This window comes from Molossus molossus, unplaced genomic scaffold (genome assembly GCF_014108415.1).
Source record: "Molossus molossus isolate mMolMol1 unplaced genomic scaffold, mMolMol1.p scaffold_m16_p_11, whole genome shotgun sequence".
NCBI lineage: Eukaryota > Metazoa > Chordata > Mammalia > Chiroptera > Molossidae > Molossus > Molossus molossus.
In genome coordinates this window covers 52,834,601-52,860,515 of record NW_023425346.1, presented here as the reverse complement: position 1 = coordinate 52,860,515, position 25,915 = coordinate 52,834,601, and the positions used below count along the sequence as shown (strand labels likewise).

Genomic DNA, 25,915 nt, shown 5'->3' with positions numbered 1-25,915 from the left:
GGTCCAACTGCTGTATAATGTTACTTCATTCCTTTAAACTCTTTGAATTTTTATTTTTTATCCTCACCAAAGGTTATTTTTCCATTTATCTTCAGACAGAGTGGAAGGGAGGGGGAGAGAGAGACATCGATGTGAGAGAGACACATCTACTGGTTGCCTCCTGCACGACCCCAACTAAGGCTGGGGACAAATTACAACTGAGGTACATGCCCTTGACTGGAATTGAACCTGCAACTCATTGGTCTGCGGCCAGTGCTTCAACAGCTGAGCCAAACCAGCCAGGGCTAAACTCTGAATTTTTAGATTGTGTTTGCTTTAAAGTAATTGGGTAGTAGATCATAGTGAAAGTGGAAGGAATGGATAGTATGTGTCTGCCTGATGGATAGAGCAAGAGAGATAGGCATGATTAAGACCTAGTAATTCTTGTTTTTTAATTTATTGATTTTAGAGAAAGAGAGAGAAGCATTGCTTTGTCATTTCACTTACTTATGCATTCATTGGTTGATTCTTGTACGTGCCCTGACCAGGGATCAAACCTGAGACCTTGGAGTATCAGGATCACACTCTAACCCACTGAGCTTCCCATAGGACTGAGACCTAGTAATTCTTGTCAGCCTCTGTGAGGTCGGCAGTGGTGTTTGTTAGCTTGATTTTCTATGATGTCAGACCTGGCAATTTTCCGTACCGAGAAAGGAAATAATAAGTCTGATAGTGATCTTCCTGATCTTTGTAGAACTCTGATCCCTCCTGAATCTCCGCTGGTTGGTCTTTCCTCTGCCGCAGAAGGAAGTTAGTGGGTTGGGTTTCCTTTCTGTGAGTTCCTGTGAGGTCCTTGCTTCCAGAGGCTCTGGGGAACCCAGATTAAACAGGTGTTCAGTTAATCACCTCAGTCCCCTTCAGTTGAGAGAGGAACGTTCACTGGAGTTCCCTTTAACTCACATAGACTTTTAAGTTTTCTTCCTTCTTTTCACACAGTACTCTCATGGAGGTTCTGGGGTACACAGAAGTAACCAGAAAGGCTGTTTCTGGGGAAATGAAGAGAACTTGTAACTTTAAATTAGTGGTTCTTTTTTCTCCAGACCACCAGCCTTTAGTTATATCAATAATGTACATTTGGAGATGATGTGTATTATTAAAAACTATATTCAAGAGAGTTGAAAGCAGTGTGGGCTTTGGAAAGTGTCTGAGACTTGAGATCTGAAGGCCTGATTCAAGTCAGTATCAGGCCTCGTATGCTGAGCCAGCCACTAACGTTGGTTGGGTCTTCTTTTTCCTACTTGTAAACTAAGAATAATATAATACCTAATTTCACAAGTTTGTTTGTGAGGCTCAATTGTGATCATTTAGCATGTGAAGTATCTTTTAAAACCATGAAACATGCCCTGGTTAGTTTGGCTCAGTGGTACAGTGTCGACCCGTGGACCAATGAGTCTCGGGTTCGATTTTGGCCAAGGGCACATACTTCAGTTGCAGTTTGTCTCCAGCCGTGGTTTGGGTCATGCAGGAGGCAATCAGTCAATGTGTCCCTCTCACATCGATGTTTCTCTCTCTCTCCCTTTCTTTCCCTCTCTCCCTCCCACTCTATGTGAAGATAAATAGAAAAATAACCTCAGGTGAGGATTAAATAAATAAATAAATAAAACTGTGAAGCACTCTGTAAATGTAATTGTTGTTGTTGTTATTCTTGATCATCTTCCACCTCTCCAACCATCATATAATATCAATAATCTTAAAACTTTTGGGGAGCCCTGGCCAGTTTGGCTCAGCGGTTAGAGCGTCGGCCTGCGGTCCGGAGAGACCCGGGTTCGGTTCCCGCTGAGGGCACGTGCTTCGGTTGCAGTTTGTCCCCGGCCCTGGTTGGTCGTGCGGGTGGCAGCCACTCGATGTGTCCCTTCACGTCGATGTTTCTCTCTCTCCCTTCCTCTCTCTCCCTCCCACTCTGTCTGTACAAAAAATGGAAAAATATCCTCGGGTGAGGATAAAAAAAAAAACAAAACTTTTGGGGAGGCACCAACTTGGTTTTGTGAATAAGTTAGGGGTCACTCTATCCAATTCCTGTTTCCTGTCTATGGTGAGTGGAGGCAGTTTCTCAGAGCCTCTGGGCAGAAAGGTCAGGCAATGGAGAGAGTGCTAGATTCATTTCTTAAGAAGGCTTTTTTGGTCGGTTGACATATGCCAGCCAGGTATTTGGGAAGTGCTAGAGCAAAATAAATGAAGAATCTTCCATCCTCAAGACTCTGAGAGTCCAATTGGGAAAACAGCCCTCTAAGTAGTGATGACAATTTCAAGGTAATAATGCTAACCATGAGATGTCCCAGCAGCCCCGAAAAAGTGTGATGGTAGCTCTTACTGGAGCAGAGGTGATTGACTGAGTCAGGATGGGCTTTGTAGACCAAGACATCTGCAGTCACAATCCCCAGGCTCTGTATGCCTTTTGCCCTTGGAGTTCCAGAGTGGGCTGGGATATCCCAGGTGTTACTTTGCTTTAGATTCTTGTGACTCAAAGTATGGTCCCTGGATTAGCATGAGCATCATCTGGGAGTTTGTTAAACAGAGAAGACAAGATCATTTTCAATTCTATTTCTGTCTTCATCTGAGTCATTCAGGTTCTTTATTTATTCATAACTTCTGGGGGAGCTAGGGGATTCTTTAGGGAATTTTTTATTCTCTGAGTTGTTTTCAGAGCAGTTAGTTGGAAAGACGGATACTATCTTCTACTGAAAATGGGAAAAGATGGGTTTTCTATTTGAGCTCCCTTAAGATCTCTTTCTGGGATGATCTAGGCTTTCTGTCTTATGGGTGGCATGTTCAAATGGGAACAAGAACTAGTCTTTTAACCAATTATTGGCATAGAGGAGGCATAACCTCTTGGTGTTCTCACTGGGATTGGTATCTGAATTTACTAAAGAAACTTGTCTGTTTTACAGGGTACTGATGACTGAGATTGGTGAAGATTTGGATAAATCTGACATGTCCTCATTAATATTTCTCATGAGAGATTATATGGGTCGAGGCAAGACAGTCAAGGATAAGGTGAGTTTTCTGTTTCTTCTTTTTTTTTTTTTTATCCTCATCCAAGGACACTTATGCATTTATCCTTAGATAGAGCAGGAGGGAGGGAGGGAGGAAGAGAGAGAGAGAAAGAGAAACATTGACATGAGAGAGACACACTGAGTGGTTGCCACCCACACGACCCCAACCAGGGTCAGGGACAAACTGCAACCGAGGTACATGCCCTTAGTGGGAACCAAATCCGGGACTCTCTAGTCCGCGGGCCAACGCTCTAACCACTGAGCCAAACCAGCCAGGGCAAGTTTTCTTTTTCTTGGTTCATGTTTCCAAGGGCCTATCAGAAGTTGGAGGATACTTTCTATGGCAGGAAGAGAGGGAAGCAGGCATCTGAGCAGGGAGGCCCGAGCTGGGGGTGAAGGAAGGCAGAAAGTGAGAAGAGTATTTTGTTTTGTGTGGTTTTATAATAACATTGATGGTAAGAAAATAGGCTTATGACTTGAGAGGAAGCAGGGTGATATCTACTGGTGTGGCCCTGGGTATTTCTCTCATCCTTGTATTTTATGCTTTATTTGTGTTAAATGCATAGGCCTGGCTTGTTTTTGTTTTATCCTCACCCGAGGACATTTTTGCATTTATCTTCAGATAGAGCGGAAGGGAGAGAGGAAGGAAGAAAGAGAGAAACATCGATGTGAGAGAGACACACTGAGTGGTTGCCACCCACATGACCCCAACTGGGGCTGGGGACACACTGCAACCAAGGTACATGCCCTTAGAGGGAACTGAGCCCAGGTCTACTCTGGTTCACGGGCCAACCAACGCTCTAACCGCTGAGCAAAACCGGCCAGGGCAGGCCTGACTTGTTTATACATCAGTTTTCCTCCCTGATTTGACAGATCACCTGGGAAAGTTAGGAAATTTCATCTGCTCATGCTGAGTAGAAACAGGTGGGAAGTGCTAATCTACTCTCATCTTGCCTCCTACTTGTCTTTCTTCTAAGTTAGCTCAAGGTCAGTGTGGACTCATTAGGCTGCATGTGGAGCTACGTCCTTGTGACTGATATATTCAGGGAATCACAAAAGTAGAGATTTGGGGTTGAAAACTAGGTAGAGGTGAAGATCTCAGGGATGTTGTGATTGCTGGAAAAGTATTTCAATTTCAGCTGGCCCTATAAGGTACTGCTGACCTAAGGACAGGCTGGGAAGAGCTCAGGTCTCGAGTATGTGACAGTGTATCAATAGAGCACCTGCCTCTGAGCAGTGTGGTAAATCATTGCTTGAGTATGTCTTCATGTTTCTCAATGATTGTAGCTTCTGAAATCTGGGAAAACAGGGTGACCGTATGACCCCACAATCAAATGAAAAATGAGAAGGAAAATGAAACAAATTGAACTCCTTTTTTGGTGTCTCCTAATCAACTTAGTCCCCAATCATTTGTATAGATTTAATTATGATTATTATTTTTTAAAGTAAACATAGACTTAGGTAACCAAATGTTAAACTGAAGGGAAGTAAAACAAAAACAATGCCTGTTTCTGCAATATTGTTCTTTCCAGTCTCTGTGACCCAGGGTAAATGAGTAACAAAATGTCCTAACCTTGAAATTTTGCTTTCTTGTATCCCCTGAGTCAGACTGAGTTGGAATGTCCAGCATTGATTAAAATGTTCTGGAGCCTCAAAACTGTATCATTGGGATTTTTCTAGTAAAAACTTTCCCCAAACTACCTTTCTCTTCCTTTTTCAGGAAAGGCCTTAGAATTTGTCAGTAAAACACCAGCCTGAGTTTTTGAAAAAGAAGAATCTCAGAAGGATTTTACTTTAATTTTAGGCCTGCTCTCACCGTACTTCTTGATAACACAAAACGACCCATGTGTCCATCCCCAACCTAGCTATAGGTTGGCCACCAAAAGACATACCTCTTTGTTGGGTATAATTCAGGAGTGTAAATTGTACCTGGTGGTGGAAGAACTATCAAACAGAGAGGTCTGGTTTAGCATCGCTAAATCTGTAGGTGCTCCACTTGCCACCTTTTCTTGCTGTTATAAACCACAGCCCGAGTTTTGCATTTGGGAATTAATAGTCAGCACTACTGACATTTATTTTGTGTTGCTGGCTCTATTAGAGCTTCCTGGATCTTGTGATGGAATTGGAGAAGCTAAATCTGGTTGCTCCAGATCAGTTGGACTTATTAGAAAAATGCCTAAAGAACATCCACAGAATAGACCTGAAGACAAAAATTCAGAAATACAAGCAAGCCGGTAAGCAGAATTTTGGCCTCTCAGTGGCCTAAGGAAAGTACCCTGTGCATGGTTGGTTTGAGTGGTAGATACTCACTGTTGGATGGCTGGCTGGAAAGAACCTGAATGTTCATAGCCCCCACTAACCCTATGATTAGAGATCATACCCCTTTATATCCTTCATATTCCAGATCTACTGACTTCACCCCACACCCATGACCAGAGTCCTCACCTTCTCCAAAGTGCCACCTAACAGTTCTTAACACTTCTGCCTTCAAGAAAGAGTTTGCATCCCCATTTTTTTGCACCAGGTGGAGGTGCTGTGGACATTCAGGGCATTTGAGTATGTGCTGAGCCCTGATCACCATCCAACTCTGGGTGGTATACTGTCACTGGGGTCCCATAGCTACCCTGCATGTGTTGTGAGTTTCACAAACTCTTCTTATGAAAAAGAGCATATTTTCTGCTGATAATCTCTTCCTCAGTAAAGTGGACCAGATTCACACTGGCCTTCTCTCACATGCCACGTCTCCATTGTCCTTTAGACTCAGCCTAAGCTTGGGCTCTGTTAGCAGTCTACTGCTGCCAGAGTCACAGCCTGAAGGGCATGGCTGAGACCCAGTGATCTACAATAACACTACCCCTACAGTACCACTATCCCTATTCCTAAATGACTAATAAAAGATCAAGTACAGGAATAGCATTTTTAGTCCATTCTTAGTGCTGCTGTTGGAAAAGTCATCTGATCTGATATTTTGAATTAAGTAAGGTGGTTGGAAAGTTTAGAGTATTTTGAAAGGTGATGATTGACCTTGGCCTGAGCCATTGTTGAAGATTCATTTAATAATAATTGGTAAACCTGAACTCTCTTCTGCTTACAGCTCAAGGTGCAGAAACAGGTTATACAAATGCCTTCCAGGCCTCTTTCCTGAACTTGAGTCTTAAGGATCCTTCATATAGCCTGAGGGTGAGTCTGGAGCAAGTGTGTGGAATCCCAGGATGAAACAGCTTCAGAAATTTAATTATATACATTTTCTGCCAAACCTATGTGGCTCAATGGATTGATCATCGTCCTATGCACCCATTCCATTCCCATTAGGGCACATGCCCTAGAAGGGGGTGTGCGTGAAGCATCGATGATATTCTCACATCCATGTTTTCATCTCTCCCTCTCCCTTTCTTACTTTCTAAAAATATAAATAAAAATATATTTAAAAATATACATATTCTCATAGTATGTGCTTTATTTAATATTGAAAAAATACGTATAACTACTTATGATTACAAAGCTATCACATGTTCATTGAGGTAATTTGGAAAGTACAGAGAAATATAAAAGACATAGAATAGATTGCCTCTATGCTACTACCCACGCTTATTATATTGCTTTCTAGTCTTTTTTCTATGTCTGTTTGGTTGTGTATTACATATACAGTTGAACATGTTTTTCGTTGTTCATTTGTTCTTTTGAAAATTAGCTTTTTATTTATTTATTTATTTTAATCCTCACCCAAGGACATTTTTTCCATTTTTGTTCAGATAGAGTGGGAGGGAGAGAGAGAGAGAGGGGAGAGAAACATTGCTGTGAAAGGGACATATTGAGTAGATGCCTCTCGCACAACCCCAGCTAGGGCTGGGGACGAATTGCAACCGAGGTACATGCCCTTGACCAGAATCAGACCCGCAACTCATTGGTCTACGGGCTGACACTCGAACCACTGAGCCAAACCGGCCAGGGCGAAAATTTAGCTTTTTAAATAAAAATTGGGCAGGACATGCCCATGGACAAAACAAAACAAAACATGGAACTAAAAGACTTTTTAAAGTATATTTCCTCCTAGATGCAGCTGTAATTAATTATATTCTTCTCTAACCATCCAGAGATAGTCTATACACTTACCATATCTCGTTTTTTTTTTCTCTTGTACAAATGCTAGTCCACTATTCCCATTGTCCTGATATGAGAATTGTTGGAAATTATTTCACATGAATTCTGTGAAACTATCTCTACATCACTATTTAATGGTTGCAGGTGTATACCTGCTATATAACAATGTGTTTAGCTTTTTATAGTGTATATGTATATAGATTATTTCTAATCTTTTGTTGCTACAATCGGTGCTTCAAAATAAATACTTTTGTATTTACCTCTCTGGGCATTTGCTTTTTATTGAGCTTGTTTTAATGATGTTACCAAAAGTATTTTTGTTATTGAGAGATGTTATTGATTTGTGAACATAAGTATTACATAGTCACTTCTGATTTTTGTGTAGTTTGATAGTACAAGGTATTTTCAGAATTGTTCTTTGGTTAATTTTTTATCCTGGGAAGTTAATCTTAGTGTAATCTCATTCTTATTCCCATATAAAGGTATGTGGAATTTGTAGTGAGGACTTAGACCACAGTGCAATTTCATGGTTAAATTATAAACACTTATATAAAAGTATGTGATGAAAGCATTAACTATCCTTGTGATATAAATAGTTTTATGGAGAACATGAGCTGTACAAGATATCACTGAGCAATAGAATTTCAGAGCTAAAATGGATGTTAAAGATTATACTGTCCAGCCCTGGCCAGTTTGGCTCAGCAGTTAGAGCGTCGGCCTACGGTCCAGAGAGACCCGGGTTCAGTTCCCACTAAGGGCACGTACCTCGGTTGCAGTTTGTCCCCGGCCCTGGTTGGGTCGTGCGGGTGGCAACCACTTGATGTGTCCCTTTCACGTTGATGCTTTTCTCTCTCTCTCCCTCCCACTCTATCTGAACAAAAAATGGAAAAATGTTCTCAGGTGAGGATAAAAAAAAAAGGATTATACTGTCCAGCCTCTTCACTGAACAAATAAGAAAACATAGTCCTAAAGAACGTTAAGTGATGACCCACCTCCAACTATCACCAGAACTGGGCCCAGTCCCTGCTTCTTCCTCTGTAGCTATACCATGATATATTTAATAAACTACATACTGCACATGTCTTCACTAGATATATGTCATTTTTCAAGAATTAGTTATGCATTCTTTTGTCTTTCTGTATCTCTGTCATACTATATCAGATAAAACTGATTTAGGATGCAGATCCAAATTTTCTGAGCTTTCTCTGCTATTGTCTCTCTAATAGGAATTATGCTACCATTCTTAGTTAAAAGCCTGCCATATTTTTACTACTGCCTTTGTTAATGAAAGTAATTGTATTGTCTATGTAGCCTATTGAGAACTTACATGCTCTGTGTGTAAACTTCTTAAATTTGCTCTATTAATCTGTTATCTTGATTATTCATTTATTTAGGAAGCAGGCACTATAGCATATAAATTCATTGAATTTAGGAGCTGAATACCTGGATATTAACTCCTACACAAGGTTGCAAAAGTGCTTTAAAGTTATAGTGGCATTAAATGATGCATGATACCAACATATTGTAGAATAAAAAAGTTTATGACTGCAATATCATGCTTTTTATTTTCTTTCATTTATCTTTTTTGCAATATGCTTTTTAAAAATGTGTTTTTTTAAAAAAATTGATTTTAGAGAGAGAGGGAGAAGGAGAGAGGGAAAGAGAAACATCAGTCAGCTACCTCCCATATGCACCCCGGCCAGGGATCGAACCCACAACCTAGGCATGTGTCCTGACTGGGAGTCGAACTGGCAACCTTTTGGTGTACAGAACAACATTCAACCATATGAGCCATACTGGAAAGGGCTCAATATAATGCTTTCAAAATCTAGCTTTGATTTAATGTTATATATCTATAATAGTATGTAAAAGTGAATGCATATTCATGTGGGGCTTGAACTTCTATTTAATATCACCAACCTATGGCTAAGTCACTGGTTATTAGGGATAAAAGCAAGTTACATGTTTTCCTTTAATTTAGACACACAGACTTAGCTGAAGACACAGCTTAATAAACAGTCTAATTCTCTCTTTTGGCTAGGATAGCTTCAGAGGAGAACTGTCATTTGAAAGCTGAGAGATCAGATGGATGACAGTATGTGGTATGTGTACCTTACACAGCACCTGTCATCTGAGAAGAGAAAGGGTCGGTTCAATTTTTCATTCTCTGATTAATTTCACTGTAGTTCTCATAAGTGGTAACTATTATCAAGGATCAAGCCCACATGTGGCTTATGTATAGCTAGGCAATTATAGAAAAATAATAACTGGACATTTATTAAGCACTTCCCACATGCTAGGCACTGTCCTGAGTGCTTTGTATACATTTAACCTTTACAAAAAATTTATAAGGTAGGTACTATTATTGTCTTCATTTTGAAGATAAAGAAACAGAAATGTCGAGGTTAAATAACTTGCTTGAGGTTACAAAGCGAGTAAGTAGCAGAATCAAGGTTTACAGTGAGGTTTATTTGGGCTTGAACTCCCACTCTTAACCATACACACATTGCCTCTGTGTTAAAGGGTCAGGCTGAAGGTAAATTGCAGGTTTGAACAGCCTGTTCTGTGTTAGAGCTCTTACAGCAGCTCTACTGTACCATAACAGCTGACTTTATTGAGCCGTTTTGAAACATTCTGGTATGCTAGTATAGCATATTTACACGTTAATTGTATTTTCACTCCTTTTTTTTTTTTTATCATCACCTGAGGACATTTTTGCATTTATCTTCAGATAGAGCAGGAGAGAGGGAGGAAGAAAGAGGGAAACATCAATCTGAGAGAGACACATCAAGTGGTCGCCACCCACACAACCCCAACGAGGTATGTGCCCTTAGCGGGAACCAAACCCGGGATTCTCTGGTCCACGGGCAGACACTCCAACCACTGAGCAAAACCGGCCAGGGCATATTTTCAGTCCTTAAAAAGAAGAGATGCCTTGATCTTTGGCTACAAGATATAGGATTCTCGGAGTTAATGGTTCTTGCTATTCTTTAGATAATTTAAAAGTGAATGATATTTTAATTTTTTCCCGGGTAAAAATCCTACTGAGATATTTAAAGAGGTATAACATAATGTGACCCTGAAAAAACTTACAGGGATTGTGACCTTATTCTTTATATTTGAAGCTTCAGAACGGGAGAAATAAAGAAAGAAGACTCACGGTGAAACAACTTGACAGTCACAGTAAGACTAACTTTTCTTTTTTCCAGTTCTTAAAAACATTTTTTTCTTTATTGTTGACAGTATTACAGATATCCCTCCTTTTTCCTCCCCATTGACACCCTCTTCCCTGCTCCCACCCCCAAGACTAACTTTTCTTTATATTCGTTCTTTATAAATGCTTGATAATTCCAGTACAAATGTTTTATTTTTTAGAGTTGGCCATTTTCTTTATCTACACATTCTAATTAAAGCTCTCAAAATAAAAAGCAGTTAAACTCTTAAAATGTTTTTATTGGCATTTCTAGGTATTTACTGAATGCACTTACTTGAATTTAAACATCTCTTACTCTATCAGCTTCATCATCTTTGCTATATATTTTTGAGATGTGATATTTCTACCTGAAATGGAACACTAACCAGGCCATGTTAAACATTAATCTAGCCATGATAATGAGCCATGTTAAACCAAATATTCAGCAAAAGGAAGAAGAAAGGTTATTAAGATCTTGTTTTATAGTTCATTTAATAAGTATAAGTACTCTGTAGATGACATCCCGTTTCCCAAAAAAGAAAGAAAAAATACAATAAAAAACTGGTCATTTTAACCTGTACGATCTCTCTAACATCAGCACTCAATCCCATCTTTTAAAAAAAGTATATTTCTTTCGCTTGTCTTGAGTCCTCCTCGAGTGAGGGCTGAGACCCAGTCCCACTGCAGGGGGGATGGCTGTGCTTCAGAACTGCTGGAGGAAGCAGGGACTGAGAGGCAGGTGTGGAGGGCTCAGTCTTCCCTGAGGAGCTTGGACTTTGTCCTGTGTGCAGTGGAGATCGTCAAGATTGTAGTAGGACAGTGGCCTAATGGAAGCTGTCTTTGTGTGGCCGCCCATATGCTGCCTGTGTGCACCTGGAAACTAACTGAAAAGTATTTTGCTCAGATTAGCCAGATGGTGAAGCTCATGCCTGTCATTTCCTACCTAAAATGCCGCTCTCCAGGAAAAGCTACCGAGGAGCAAATTAATATCTGAAGTGACAGCATTTCTTAAAACACTGGTGAGGTGGTAAGAATTAGCATTCTGAAACTGTTTAAAGTGAAATAGGAGACCTGGTAGATTTGGAGAGGAATTAAAAACAATCCATATTCTTTCCGCTGTGCTCCCTAATGGCAGGTTTATCCTTACTGGAATTATACAGGTGAAGTAAGTGAAGCTCCCCACACCCCTGACAATCCTTAGGAGAGCTAGTTAACTGCTTTGGCCTGGACATGTTTTATTGGCTAATAAAAAAAGAAAGCATTCTGATAACTTGGCCTTAATCTAATAGAAGTTTAAAATAATCCAACCAAGTATTCATATTAATTTGGATTTCTAAATAGATTTCATCTGAATGATGACGATGATAACTATAATTTAAGTTCTTACTAAATACCTTATACCGAGAGACATTACATAGATTAATTTGTGATTTTTAAAATTCTGTTAATCCATGATTGCTAAAATACAAAAATATAAGTGAAATTTCTTCTTAATTCTAAGTACAGTGATACCTCGGTTCTCGAACATAATTCGTTCCAGGAGGACGGTCGAGAACCGAATTGTTCGAGAACCGAAGCAATGAAAGCGTGACTCCACAAAGCGTGACTCTCTCTCTGCACTCACACTGATGACGCAAGCAAGGCGCGCTGGGCCGAATGAACGCCATTTGGCTCAACTCGGCTCATCTCGGAAGTTCGAGTTCCAAATATTTGTTCGGATTCCGAGACAAAAGTTTCTCGAATCCCGATTTGGTCGAAAATCGAGGCGTTCGAGAACCGAGGTATCACTGTATCAGATATAACCACTACTAATGTTTGATTTATATACCTCTAAGACCATTATTTTTTTCATATAGATATGTAAATAAATGCACAGAAATACATATTATTAAGTACATTGAATCAGTATTATATTATTTAGTAGTCCATTTTTTACTTAATAAATCATGCATATCTTTTCATGTCAAATACATAAAGATCTTTTTTATTCTTTTTAACAATGCATAGTATTCCATTATATGTACCATAATTTATTTACCCAGTTTCATGTTTGCAGACTTTTAGTTTCTTTCTAATTTGAAGCCATTGTAAGCAGTCATTCAGTAGATGTTCTTGACATTTTTGCACACTTCCTCTATTATTTTCATAGGATAAACTTCTAGAAGCAGAATGTTATTTTAAAGAGTATTGCTAGTTGTTCTTTAAAAAGACTGTTTCAACTTTTATAGCTTTGGTATTTGAAAATACTCACTTCCCCCAAACCTATCAATACTGGCATTTTCTTTGCCTACTTTTAGACATTATTTCTCATTTCTGCAACAATATTATAAAGTAGATATTGGCTTATTCACCTTAGAGATTAAAAAAGCCCCTGAGACTCCAGGAAGAAACTTGCCCAAGATCACAGAACATGTCAGTGACGGTGGTAGTGTTCGAGCCAGCTCTTTATGGCTTTAAAAAAGGTGGTTTCTCAACGTACCTGGGCTAATAAAGTCATTTTTATCTAACAAAATGTACTTTAGTCTCATCTACATTTGCTAAGCTCACTGTCCCCCGTCTTGCCATTGACATTGTATTTTATGACCTCCCAGGATCACTGGGCTAAGAAAACATGGCCATCTGTTCACTCTCTAAGGCTGTTCCCTTGGGTGTTGACCACAGTTTTAGCACATGTAGAAAAGCTGTTGATATTGTTTGTGGTTATTAGATCCTCACCTGGAGAAGGGCAAGGGAGAGCCTTCTTTCATTTACTACTTAAGAGTTTTTCTATATAACCCCTTTTTAGCAAGGTGACTTGGGTTTCCTTCTCAGTGCAAGGTTGGAACGTTGAGGCTAAGGAAATAAGGGATTGTAGTGGGAAGGAAATAGGGGAAGAGACAGTTGTGATATGAAGAAATGCAGCCAGTGGGCAAAATCTCCTTCAGCTTTATAAATGATTTTTCTCTCATCCTCCAGGAGAACCAGTCAAGACATCCATTCAAGAATCAGGAGCATTTTTGCCTTGGGTACGTAATAAATGGTCTGCTTTGGTATTGTACTGTCTGCACAATATCTGTGGATAACACTGGCTTCTTTAAAAATATCTGTTCATTAACAATTTTCTGTGTCAATAATAGGATTTTGAGAGTGCTTTTTGTTCTGAGTACTCTTTTAAAGGGGAACTGTGGATGTAGCAAAGAGAAAGGTATTGAAGTGAATTGCATTAGTGAACTTGGAATGCAGGAGAATTCCAAAGAGGCACTTCTCTTTTCAGCCGAGTGATTACTGAACATGTATGTCAGGAAGCAGTGACACGGAACCTTGACTTGTTCTGACTTTCGCTTTGGCTGATAGTCTCTTCTCTGTAAGGAGAGACAATAGAAGGCTTCCTTTTGTACTAGTTTGGAAAGATATCACTTGTACAAACTCAGGTTACTGAGAAAAGATGGAAAACATGCGATCCATCTTTTCTTTCTGTTTCACATTATTTTTATTCTGCAGAGCTAAGACACCTGTAAAGAGACTACAATTCTCATTAAAATTAAATAAAAACTGCAACAGTTTGTTGTCTTAAGCTCATTACCTGAATAGAGGAAAAAGTTGATAATAGTGGGAACTGTCGACAATGATGACTTCAGGTTCTGTCTACTGACTGACTTACCTGCCAAAGGGATGTTTAAGAAAATCCAGAAGAAAAGATGGTCTGTTGGTGAGACCTTGCAGAAATAGCTGTATTCAGAGTTTTTAACAACCCCTGCTTTGTTTTCCAGCACATACCGGAAGAGAGATACAGGATGCAGAGCAAGCCCTTAGGAATCTGCCTGATAATTGATTGCATTGGCAATGACACAGGTAGGTGTGGATGCTGCAGACTAATGCTCCACAATGAGATCACTGCATGTTAGTCAGCGTGATAAACACTAGCTGCTGTAACAAACCACTGCCAAAACCAGTATGAAGGGGAGTTTCTCATTCATGTCATAGTCTAGTGTGGATTGGGCTAAGACAGTGATTTTCAACCAGTGCTGAAGTTTTAAAACTCTTTTCCCTTAGATTGTCAAATTAAAAAATTATAACAGCCAACACAACAATAGCCGTTTGGTGTGAATGAATAAAAATTATACCTATTTATTTTGTCAGATTGGCAAAAAATATATTTTTTGGTGTGTCGCAGAATTTTAGTAATTAGTTTATGTATGTCTGGAAATGAAAAAGGTTGAAAACTGTTGGGCTAGGGGGAACTTTGTTCCATGTGGTTGATTAGTGGCTTCATCCTCTGAGGCCCTGGAATTTTCCACAGGATCCTCTATAGCTGGCTGGTGGATGAAGGAAGTGCATGATCTCATACATTTGGGGACCAGGCCTCAAAGTGGAATGCAACATTTCCACCCATATTTCACTGGTCAGGACTTACTCATGTGGCCCCATCTAACCCCAGTGGACAAGGAACTCAGTCTAGCTGTGTATCAGGAGAAAACCGAAAGGGGATTAGGAGAAACTCAGAGCATTTTGTCTGGCACAAAGGTGCAATTTGTGAAAGTAGGTGAGCTTTAGTCTTGTCTTTCCATGCTGGATGCTGCAGCAGGGAGGGGTCCTGGGACCCAGGGCACATTTAAAATGGAAGGTTTTCTGCCCTGGCCAGTTTGGCTCAGCAGTTACAGCATCGGCCTGTGGACCAGAGAGGCCCGGGTTCCGTTCCCACTAAGGGCATGTACCTTAGTTGCAGTTTGTCTCCAGCCCCAGTTGGGATCGTGTGGGTGGCAGCCACTCAGTATATCTCTCTCATATTGATGTTTCTCTCTCTCTCTTCCTCCTTCTCTCCCTCTCGCTCTATCTGAGGATAAATGCAAAAATGTCCTCAGGTGAGGAAATAAATAAATAAATAAATAAATAAATAAATAAATAAATAAAATGGAAGTTTTCTGGCTCCGGTGTTCATTTCACCCAGATAAAACATGAAATATGATGGTTGTGTGTCCTCTTAGAGCAGTGGTTCTCAATCTTCCTAATGCCACAACCCTTTAATACAGTTCCTCAGCCCTGGCTGGTTTGGCTCAGCGGTTGAGCGTCGGCCTGCACACCAGAGTCCTGGGTTCAGTTCCCACTAGGGGCACGTACTAAAAAAAAATACAGTTCCTCATGTTGTATGTGGGCGGAACCGCCTGGAGATGTATAGAGGAGCAGTGTCGGTTCCTAAGACCATCGGAAATATGTGTTTTCTGATGGTCTTAGGTGACCCTGTGAAAGGGTCGTTCGACCCCCAAAGGGGTTGTGACCCACAGGTTGAGAATCGCTGTCTTAGAGGCAATGTGCCACTTGGTTCTGTCACCCTGCACTATGGTTGTTGCCTGAACTGTGGTTGTTGCCCTGAGTCTATGCTGTCTGTGTCACCATTGTTTGGGTCTGAATGGACTCTTGCCCAGTTGTTGCTGGATGTCTGACTCCATTGAGATCAGTCACAGATGATGCATCAAAAGAGAATGAGAAGAATCTAGATAAGTGGAATAACATTATGTTTAATTATTTATCTCTTCTTTAAAAGGATTGATCATTGTTTCCTTTCAGCTTTCCAACATTATCTTAGAATATCTCTTACACTCACTTCAAATGTTACCATGGTGAGAGATTTATGGGGAGAGAATGTAACAGAAGATCAGATTAGCAAATATTAGGCTGGATGTCCCAAAATTTCACATATGATTTCACTTCCTCATGTCCTATTTTTGGCGAGATGTGAGACATGCTCTTTCCTCAGCTATAGATAAGTGTCCTTTCTTTTCTAATCATTAGTACTGTTATACGTATGAGAAACTATTTTCTCAATGACTAATTTCCTGCTTTAAAGGAGACTGTGTAATGAATGGTCTTCTACTTTCTCTTTTAATCAGTTCTGTTTCATTCATTAGAGTTCCCAAGAGCACATGGCATAGGATATATATATCTGTTGTATAAAGAGAATTATAAACATAAAGCCTTGATCTGCTGTGAATTTGTGACTGAAATCCATTGCCTGAGCTTGTTGCCCTTGCTGGGTTATGGGCCTCTTGCCAGCAGGGACTGAACGTGTATTTGTATGTTTCCATATTTCAGAAGCATGGTTAGAGTTGGGTCCTAGAATATGACTACATGGAAGTGAACCATGGCTCTGCCATGTTCTAGCTTGTGTCCTTGGACAGTTGCCCTCTCTATATCTCAGTGTCTCTTCTGTAAAGTGGGTTAAAGCAGGACCTACCTTATAGGAAGGTTGGGAGGAGTGAGTGAGTGAGTGAAGGGCTTGGAGTGGTGCCTGCACACTGTAAACCCGAACCTAAGGCCAGCTAACATTCTTTCCCCAATTTGTTTGTTTAATTTTAGTTGCAAACCACTAAGCTAGAACTTGCATGGCCTTGTGCATGGTACATGGAGTCTGATCCCAGACGAGTGAGGGACTAGAGAACTGGGAACCTGAGGCCTGGGCTGGGCTGAGTGAGGCAGGTCCCCACAGGCTGGAGCTAAGTGGAATGGAGGAGATATACTTGAGAGGCTGTGACTTCTGAGGAAATATGCAGGTGGAAAGCCAGGCAGACCACTCATCCCAGTCATCAGTATGAATGGGTTTGGCAGAGAAAGAGAACCTGAATACCAAGGCCAGGGTGGGTGAGGGAGGGTGGGAAGACCAGTTTAGAGAGAGAGATGGAAAGGAGGGTAGAACTGGAGGTGGAGCCTATGGTATTTGTGTCTTTGGCCTGAGGTATGAGCAGGTATTGGTCTCTGGTGCATTTGTATGTTTGCTTCCTTGACTCCACCCCTCCTGCCTTTGAGAACAAAACAAATAACAGGGCTTGAGGCCTATTATATAACCCCTCCTGGGCTCAGGTGGCCAATTAACAGGTAAGAAACAAGACAGCACTCTTCACTCCCATTATGCTGTGGCTTTTATCTGCTGAGGGTTCCTGAATCCATCGTAAGCCCAGCTGAGACAGAGCAGCTGGAGAGTGTTAATTAAAATGAAGTGGAAGGTACTGTCTCTTCTCACACCTCTCTAGGCCTCTAGCTCTGCCTTTGCCAACTCTCCTCCTGGGGGCTTTTCAGTGAGGCCTGGAATCCTGCTTTAGCTAACTGCCATCTTCATCAGGCCCAGCACTTCCATTTCTTCACTTCCATCTGAGCAGCAACCGGAGCTTCCTCTAGACTAGAGTGATTGTGTGGGGTTTCCTTTGTCTCTTGCCTAGTTAACTTTGTCATGTTGTTAACACTGAACATTTGAGAAAATTGTAGGAGTCTGGTAATAAACATTATTGCCAACCAAGACAAGGGATCTGAAAGAAACTAACAGTAATATGACGTAAGACTAACTTGGGAATGGTAGTGATCAGAATTTAAAATTTATTAAAAATCTATGTGCCAGTTACTTTGCTAATTCCTTTACATGGATTCTCACTTTATCCTCATAAATAATACTGTAAGATAGGTACTAGTACCCCCATTTTCAAAGTGAGAAAGCAGAGTACAATGAACTTCCTTCCTAACTTCTCTAGTAACAGACAGAACTGGGATTTGAAAACTTGACTTCAAAGCCTCTGCTCTTAGCTACTTTGTTATAATGTAAGTTCCATGAGAGTGGGGAGCTTGTCCATCCCTTTTACTGTGCCTCCAGTACCTGGAACAGTGCCTGGCACATTGGAGCCCAATAAATAATTTGGTGGGTAATGAATGAAGGAATAAACTCTTCTAATCTCAGTGTATTTCTAAAACCATTCCTTCATATCCAGAATTTAGCAGACTCTCATATATCTATCTACCTGTCTTCTGCCCTCAAAGTTGAGACTTACCCAGAGGGTTTGCATGTCCCCAAAATATTTATAGGTTTATTCTTCCTTTATCTTATAAATGTTTATTGAGTACCTACTATATGCAAAACACCATGCGTGGCCCTGTGTGAAGCCAATGTGGAGGCAATGATGTACCACCATCTGGTCTCAGAGCCACACTGTGAACTAAGATAAGGTGATTTTTTTGGTGGCTTGTTCTTGAGAAGAATCCTTATGGAGATCAGTAAGCTCTTCTTGGCGCAGACATGGAGGCTTGTTTTGGGGCTAATTATTTCAGTTTGGTAGAATTAAAAAACAAATCCTGGCCCTGGCTGGTTTGGCTCAGCAGTTAGAGCTTTGGCCCTCGGACCAATGAGTCGCGGGTTTGATTCCGGTCAAGGGCACGTACCTTGGTGGCAGCTTGTTCCTAGCCCTGGTCGTGTGGGAGGCAGCTGGTAGATGTGGCTCTATCACATCGATGTTTCTCTCTCTCTCTCTCTCTCTCTCTCTCTCCCCCCCTCCCTCCCTCCCTCTCTCCCTCCCTCTCTCCCTCCCTCCCTCCCTCCCACTCTAGCTGATCATAGGTAGAAAAATATCCTCAGATGAAGAATGAAACACCAAAAAAATAAGTATTAGTGTTGAGTCACCTGTCAGTGACCTTGCAAAGCTAGGCCTTTGCCAGGCCCTGAGTCATGGAGTGGAGAAGTAAATGTCTCATGTCACAGACAGATGAACTGTTGGTCTTGATCTAAAGCTCTGGTTAGTTTGTAGACTCCTGGATAAAATATTTTAAGAAATGTTTCTTTCTCTCTCTTTTCTCCATGGCTCTTCTGAAAAGCTTGAAGATTTTTCTGTACTTTTTAACCAGGCAAATACTTCAATTTTTCTAGCAGATGCTGCATACTTCCTTGTACATCTTGAGTAAGTAAACTTCCCCTTCTAATAGAGCAACAAGAGATGCGAAAGCCAGAGGTCGTTTGTGAAATGCCTTGTGGGTGGTGCTGACCCTTCACTAACAGCCTGGTACTAACTGTTTGACCAGAAGAAAACTCCCCTCATTTCAGAAAGCTGGTTTCTGCAGAACAATTCAAGTTTACAACAATAGGGCTGGGTCAGGAGTGGAATTTCCAGGGCAAGTAGAATGAGAACAGCAATTTGCTGATGTCTTATTTTCCAATCAGCCTCCAAGTTTTTCTTCCTCTATTTGTGGGACGAGGCAGTTAGAGAGCTATATAAGGAGAGAGACTGCTCAGATCCCATTTTAGTTTCAGACAGAGAGACCTTTCTCTGGGTTCTAAGGAGGTGGCTTCCGTGAGAGAGATGCATTGCTGCTCTGTGACTTGTGATTTGAAATGCCTGCCTTTATTTCCTTTAAAATTATTACCTTATATTTATAAGCACTCACAGTTTACAAAGCATCTTGACAGAAACCTCACTGGATCCCCACAGCCACCTTTTGAAAATCATAATATGGGCATTAGTATTAATCCTATTTTATAGATGAGCAAATTAAGGCTGTAACTTATTCAAAGTCATGCTGTGACCACTCCCTTGATCCTATAAATTAGACTGGGCTATCTCCATGTTCTTGCTGGCTGCAGTTCCCAGCTAACATCAGTCACCACGCCACCTCACGGTGTGATAGAGAAAAGACATGGTATTAATGGGAAACAGCTGCAATGACGTCGGGCTGGTTTCTTGAGTGACTGTCTTTCCAGAGGAATATTTAAAGGAGGCTCCATCTTGCTCTGAGGCCCATCCAGATTTGACATTCTTATTTTCCTGTTCTCAGCACTGGGGTTCTGTATGGTTTGGGGCTAAAACCTCCAGTTTTAACCTTTTTTTCTCTCTGGTTCTGTTAGGTAAAGACTTCCTGCCCTGACCCTAGTTTCCCATTCCCTTCTTAGCCCCTCTTCTGGTGTAAATTAGGCCTTTTCTAGGACTAGGCAAAGTTCAGAGCCAGCAAGTAGGGTGAGGAGCCAGGACTTAAAGTCAGATCTTGTGATTCTGAGACTAGTTCCTCTTTTGCCCCGTGCCACACAGCTGCCTACTTACTGCCATGCGAAAGCTGCTGCTCTGGCAGGAACCCCCAGGGAGCCCAGATAAAAGAAAGAGATGGAAGGCACCTGACAGCATTTGTCCTGTCCTGACTATACCCCTGCATATCAGCATGGAAGGAGAGACTATAGCTTTCTTTTTTTGGGTATGTGTCCCTAGCGGGAACCGGGACTCTCTGTTCTGCAGGCCAATGCTCCAACTGCTAAGCCAAACCGGCCAGGGCAGAGACTATGGCTTTCTTTCAAGGACTTTGATAAAGGATGAAATCTTTCAGTGCGGAGAGGGTTTGAAAGGCATGAACCATTCTGAGCTAAGTAAACAAAGCTTTGAGACTGGTGTTTCCCCATTTGCTTCTGCCCCCTAGAGGAGAGACTACTCCATGATTAGAGATATGTGCATCTCAAGTCATGTTTATTGCCATTTCCTTTTCCTGAAAGGAGAGATCAAAGGACTTAGCTGAGGAATTATTTATCTAATAATGTGTACAAATCACTCCAAAATTTAGTGGCTTAGAAGAATAAGTTATGTGGGTCAGGAATTTCTGAGTGGATTGCTGGCTGTTCTGGCCCAGAGTCTCTCAGGAGGGAGTGGTCAGATGTCAGTGAGGGTGGTCAGAGGCTCCAGTGGGATCACAGGATCTTCTCAGGCTCACTCATGTGGCTGGGGAGTGGGTGTAAGGCTTTTTTCTTCATGTGTGCTCCTCCATGGGACTGCTTGAGTGCTCTTAGGACATGGCAGCTGGCTTCCCCTAGAGCAGGGGTTCTCAACCTTCCTAATGCCACGACCCTTTAATACAGTTCCTCATGTTGTAAGTGGGCATATCTGCATGTGGGCGGATCCGCCTGGAGACCGATAGAGGAGCGGTGTTTTCCAATGGTCTTAGGTGACCCCTGTGAAAGGGTCGTTCGACCCCCAAAGGTGTCGCTACCCACAGGTTGAGAACCGCTGCCCTAGAGTGAGCAGTTCAGAAGAGAGAAAGAACCAGGTGGAAGTCAAATCCTTTTTGGGATCTAGCTTTGGAAGTCACAGTATCCCTGCTGCCACATTCCATTCATTAGAAGCGAGTTGCCAAGTGTGGTCCACATTTAAGGGGAGGAAATTACTCTATCTTTTTAAGGTAGGAGTATCAAAGAATTTGTGGACATATTTAAAACTGCCGTATCTGGTATGATGTGGGGCCACAGTTAAGCCCAGCTCTCCTGAACGGAAAGTTCTCCTAGACCCTATGTGAATGTGTCTGGATACTGCTCACAGGCTGTGTGAATTAAAGTCAGAGCACTCGACCAGCTCTTAGTTATCCAGTGGCTGTTAGTCCAGCTTTTCATTTACCCAAGGCTGTGTTTCTTTTTCCTACCTTTTGTCTTTTTCTTATTTCCTGCTGAGAAGCCAGAAAAGAAATTGCCATTGCTTACTTTCACTTTTATATTTTACTTGTGGTCGGTAAAGTTTTCAGAGCAGAAAGTGAAAACTATTGGTTGAAGCTGCTAGTCTTTGAAGTATTTGTAACTATCCAGACTTCACATTATTCCCATTTAGTGTAGAGAATTGAGAATTTGTTGTAAACAGTTATGGGGAAACTTCAGTTATGTATCTTCCCTTGATGCTTTTCTGTGATGCCCAAACTAATAGGAGATGGGACCCTCTTTGTTTTTTGGTGGAAGTTTTATCTATTCTAATTACTGTTGTGTTGTTTGATTTGGGGTGAATGCAGTGGTAGGCTTCTGGAAGACCAATCCCCATGGGAAGAAGAGAGGTGAGCACATAGTCATAGACATGGAGACAAACCCAGAGAAGTTCATGGCTAATAGTTTGGATTACAGCCTGGATTAGGAGATGCTTGTTTAGCCTCTGGGCTTAGGACAGTATAGTTTTCTGCCCAGCAAATGAACTAAGAACTGAAGACATCTCTCAGACAAGAAATAGAAACTTAATGGGTGGCTCAAAAGAATGTGGAATTTTTGAGTGAGAAGAGATGTCTCTCTTTGCTATTAGAAAGATAAAACCATTCAGGAGCCTGTGTTTATTTCTCCAATGAAGGTAAACTGAGCAGATAGAAAAGAAATGACCTGGGTAGAGTATGTAGGGTTCCAAGGCCATAGAAACTTCTAGAATATGGACACAAAGATTTTAAAAAAAGAGAATAGGAACTAATTTTTATTGAACACCAGGAGCTTTATTTGTATTATCTCATTTAATCCTCACAGGTTCTCATAGGGTGGTCCATCACTTCCATTTAAAGATAGGAAGACCCACTTCCTAAAGATCAGGCTGCCCATAGGTGTGGCAAGGCCAACAGACTCCAAGCCTGCTTTTCCTACTTGCTTCCACTGCTCCTGGAGCCCAGGTCAACCCAGGATTCCTGCAAAGTAAGAGAAGACTCTTTGGGGATAGTGTAGGAAATCTTGGCCATAGGTTCCCACTGCTTAGTCAGAGGTTATACTGGGAAGCAGGTCATGAGAGGAACTGGAGAGTCTGGAAATGGTTACAACTTATATCTTAGGGGCCTTCATAGCTTCCCACAGCAGGTGGAAGTGAGGGGACTCGTGACCCATGCCACCCTTTCTGCAGCTGTTTGCATCTAGGTCTGGATCCAAGCTTTGCACATGTATTCATCCCTATGTACTTGTCTATTTTTTTCCCCCAGAGATTCTTCGGGACACCTTCGCTTCCTTGGGCTATGATGTCCAATGTTTCTCATATCTGACTATGAACGATATAATTTGTATTCTTCGCAAAGTTGCCCATATGCCTCAACACCAAGACTACGATAGTTTTGTGTGTGTCCTGGTGAGCCGAGGGAGCTCCCAGAGCGTGTTTGGTGTGGATCAGACTCACCCAGGATTCCCTTTGGATCAGATAAAGAGGATGTTCATGGGAGACAGGTGCCCTTCTCTCTTAGGAAAGCCAAAGCTCTTTTTTATTCAGAACTATGTGGAGTCAGAGAGCCACCCAGAAGAATGCAGCCTCCTGGAGGTGGACGGGCCAGCAGTGAGCAGTACGGATTCCAAGGCAAGGCAGCCTGGGTTCTGCACAGTTCACCGAGAAGCGGACTTCTTCTGGAGCCTGTGCAAAGCAGATGCGGCTCTGCTGAAGAGGCCCTCCACCTCACTATCCCTGTACCTGCAGCGCCTCTCCCAAAAACTGAGGCAAGAAAGGTGAGCCGCCCAGGCCATGGCTAATCCTTGGACCACTTATTTTCCTGCTACTGATATGGAGGTTCCCACTGCCATGCTTGATGTCCTTCTTAGCGGAGAGGAAAGGGGACTTTTCACTCTCCATCGAGGTTGCCTTAGGAGTATGATACAGACCCTGCAGTGTATGAACACTTTGTGCTTTAGGAGGTCACTTATTTGCCAGCTTATAGTTTGGATATTTTTCTTCAAAACTGAGACATTTTATTGTTATTTTTTTCTTACTACAAAAGTGATACATATATATATATATTTTTTTCATCCTCACCCGAGGACATTTTTCTATTTTTTGTTCAGATAGAGCGGGAGGGAGAGAGAGGAAGAGAGAGAGAGAGAAACATCGATGTGAAAGGGACACATCGAGTGGCTGCCACCCGCACGACCAACCAGGGCCGGGGACAAACTGCAACCGAGGTACGTGCCCTTAGCGGGAACCGAACCCGGGTCTCTCTGGACCGCAGGCCAACGCTCTAACCGCTGAGCCAAACCAGCCAGGGCGATACATATTCTTTATTGAAAAAAAATAGATCCTGAAAACAGAACATAAGACATTATGCTCCTACTTTTTTTCTTTTTAAGAAAGTGATGACAGTATTACAGATGTCCCCCTTTTTTTTTTCTTTTTGCCCCCTTCTACCCCACCCCAGGCCTTTCCCACACTATCATCTGTGTCCATGGGTTGTGCATATATACATATATGTTCTTGGGATAATATTTTCTTATATATATATACTCCTACTTTTAGAACAAACCTCTGTTGACCAAATCTTGGTATATTGCCTTCCAGATCTTTTTTGGATACTCATACACTCATGTATTAATATTTTATAGCCAAAATAGAATCATCATCTACTATTACTTTATAATCTGCTTTTAGTTTGTTCAATAGTACATCACAATTTTTACGTCAGTAGTACATCACAATTTTTATGTCAGTAGTCACATTTCTACAGCATTTTCTGAAACATCAATTGGCTGCCTCTTGCATTGTGCCCTAACTGGGGACTGAACCTGAAACCTGAGTATGTGTCCTGATCAGAAATCGAACCTGAGACCTTTCAGTGAATGTGATGGGTGCTCCAATCAACTGAGCCACATCAGCCAGGGCTCTACAGCATTGTTTTAATGTCTGCAGAGTAACCCATGATATGGTTATAGCATAATTTACTTGACCAATCTTCCAGTCAGTGGACTGTGTTTTGCTTTCACAAAAAGAAATTGTTAACATCTTTGTAGCTCACTATTTGTGTTGATCTTTACTTGTTTTCTTGGGAGTATTCCCAGAAGTGGAATTACTGTGTCAAACAACATACATTTTTAAAGCCTTTGATGTGTTTTCTCAGATTGTGCTTCAATACAGTTAGACCAGCTTTGTCTGAGAGTACCTGGGTCCCTGAGTTCTCATCGACACTGCATACTCTTATATTATATAGACATTTTTTATATTTATTGGCAAGAGTACTTTTCTAAGGGAAACATTGGTGATCAGGTTTCCGCTTAAGTTAAATGAAGCCGCACTGTACCTCAAATGTAAGATTAGAAGTCTTTTTTCAGGTACCGTTACAATTTACAATGATGTTTCTGAGCCACCTGTGAAATGCATTCTGTTGTACACTGGGGACCCCAGGAATAGATATCGTGGCCTGTGACCCCCAACCCCTCAGTGGTGGTTCAGCAGTGACTCCATTTTTCAAGGTGGACAGTTGGTGGGCCAGTGGTATTATTGGCCTTTTACATGCATCCTGCATTTGGATCACTGTTTGGCTGGTGTATCTCCAGAGTAAGACTCAGTTGCTCCTTGGGCAAGGGGATTGAAGTCACTAGGCCAGAGTGCTGCAAGCTGATTTGAATCACTCATTAAGCAGCTTGTAGAAGCAACACTTCCAAAGCACTTTCACATCAGTTGGCTCATTTCACCCTAATGACAATCTGTCTCCTCTTTGATGTTTGCATGTCACGAATTTTTGCCTTTCTTTTTACCTCCAGAAGGCGGCCACTTCTGGAACTCCACATTGAACTGAATGGCAGTGTGTACGACTGGAACAGCAGAGTGTCTGATAAAGAGAGGTACCACGTCTGGCTGCAGCATACTCTGAGAAAGAAACTCATTCTTTCTTATACATGAAAAGCCAAAAACTTTTAAAAAAACTTATTGACGCCCTGGCCAGTTTGACTCAGCGGTTAGAGCGTCAGTCTGCGGTCCGGAGAGACCTGGGTTCGTTTCCCGCTAAGGGCATATACTACTTCGGTTGCCGTTTGTCCCTGGCCTTGGTTGGTCGTGCGGGTGGCAGCCACTCGATGTGTCCCTTCACATCGATGTTTCTCTCTCTCTCTCCCTTCCTCCCTCTCCCTCCCACTCTATCTGTACAAAAAATGGAAAAAATATCCTCGGGTGAGGATAAAAAAATAAATAAATAAATAAATAAATAAATAAATAAATAAATAAATAAATAAATAAAAAACAAAACAAAAAAAATTACTTGAGAGAAACATTGGTATGAGGGACTTTGGGGGGCGGCTGAGCCAAGGTCTCTTGTTGCTCCTGTGGTGTTTGCAAAGCTCACCTGGGAA

At 41.5% G+C, this 25,915-nt stretch overlaps 1 protein-coding gene across 11 annotated transcripts in view; it reads left to right on the top strand.

Moving 5' to 3' along the window:
* Positions 1-25,570, top strand: part of CFLAR (CASP8 and FADD like apoptosis regulator) — a 42,182-nt gene extending 16,612 nt beyond the window's left edge. For 9 of the 11 annotated variants that reach the window (XM_036253997.1, XM_036253993.1, XM_036253994.1 and 6 more), the window contains 8 exons: positions 2,928-3,033; positions 5,131-5,266; positions 6,127-6,212; positions 10,259-10,316; positions 13,282-13,331; positions 14,076-14,157; positions 22,798-23,308; positions 25,331-25,557. In XM_036253997.1, the coding sequence (XP_036109890.1) occupies positions 2,928-3,033; positions 5,131-5,266; positions 6,127-6,212; positions 10,259-10,316; positions 13,282-13,331; positions 14,076-14,157; positions 22,798-23,308; positions 25,331-25,469 (1,168 nt within the window). In that variant the 3' untranslated portion in view covers positions 25,470-25,557. Of the gene's footprint in view, positions 1-2,927; positions 3,034-5,130; positions 5,267-6,126; positions 6,213-8,840; positions 9,280-10,258; positions 10,317-12,062; positions 12,108-13,281; positions 13,332-14,075; positions 14,158-22,797; positions 23,309-25,330 lie in introns of those variants that run through there. The other 2 variants (XM_036254000.1, XM_036254001.1) reach the window with 2 other exon arrangements.
* The last annotated feature ends 345 nt before the right edge of the window (positions 25,571-25,915 follow it).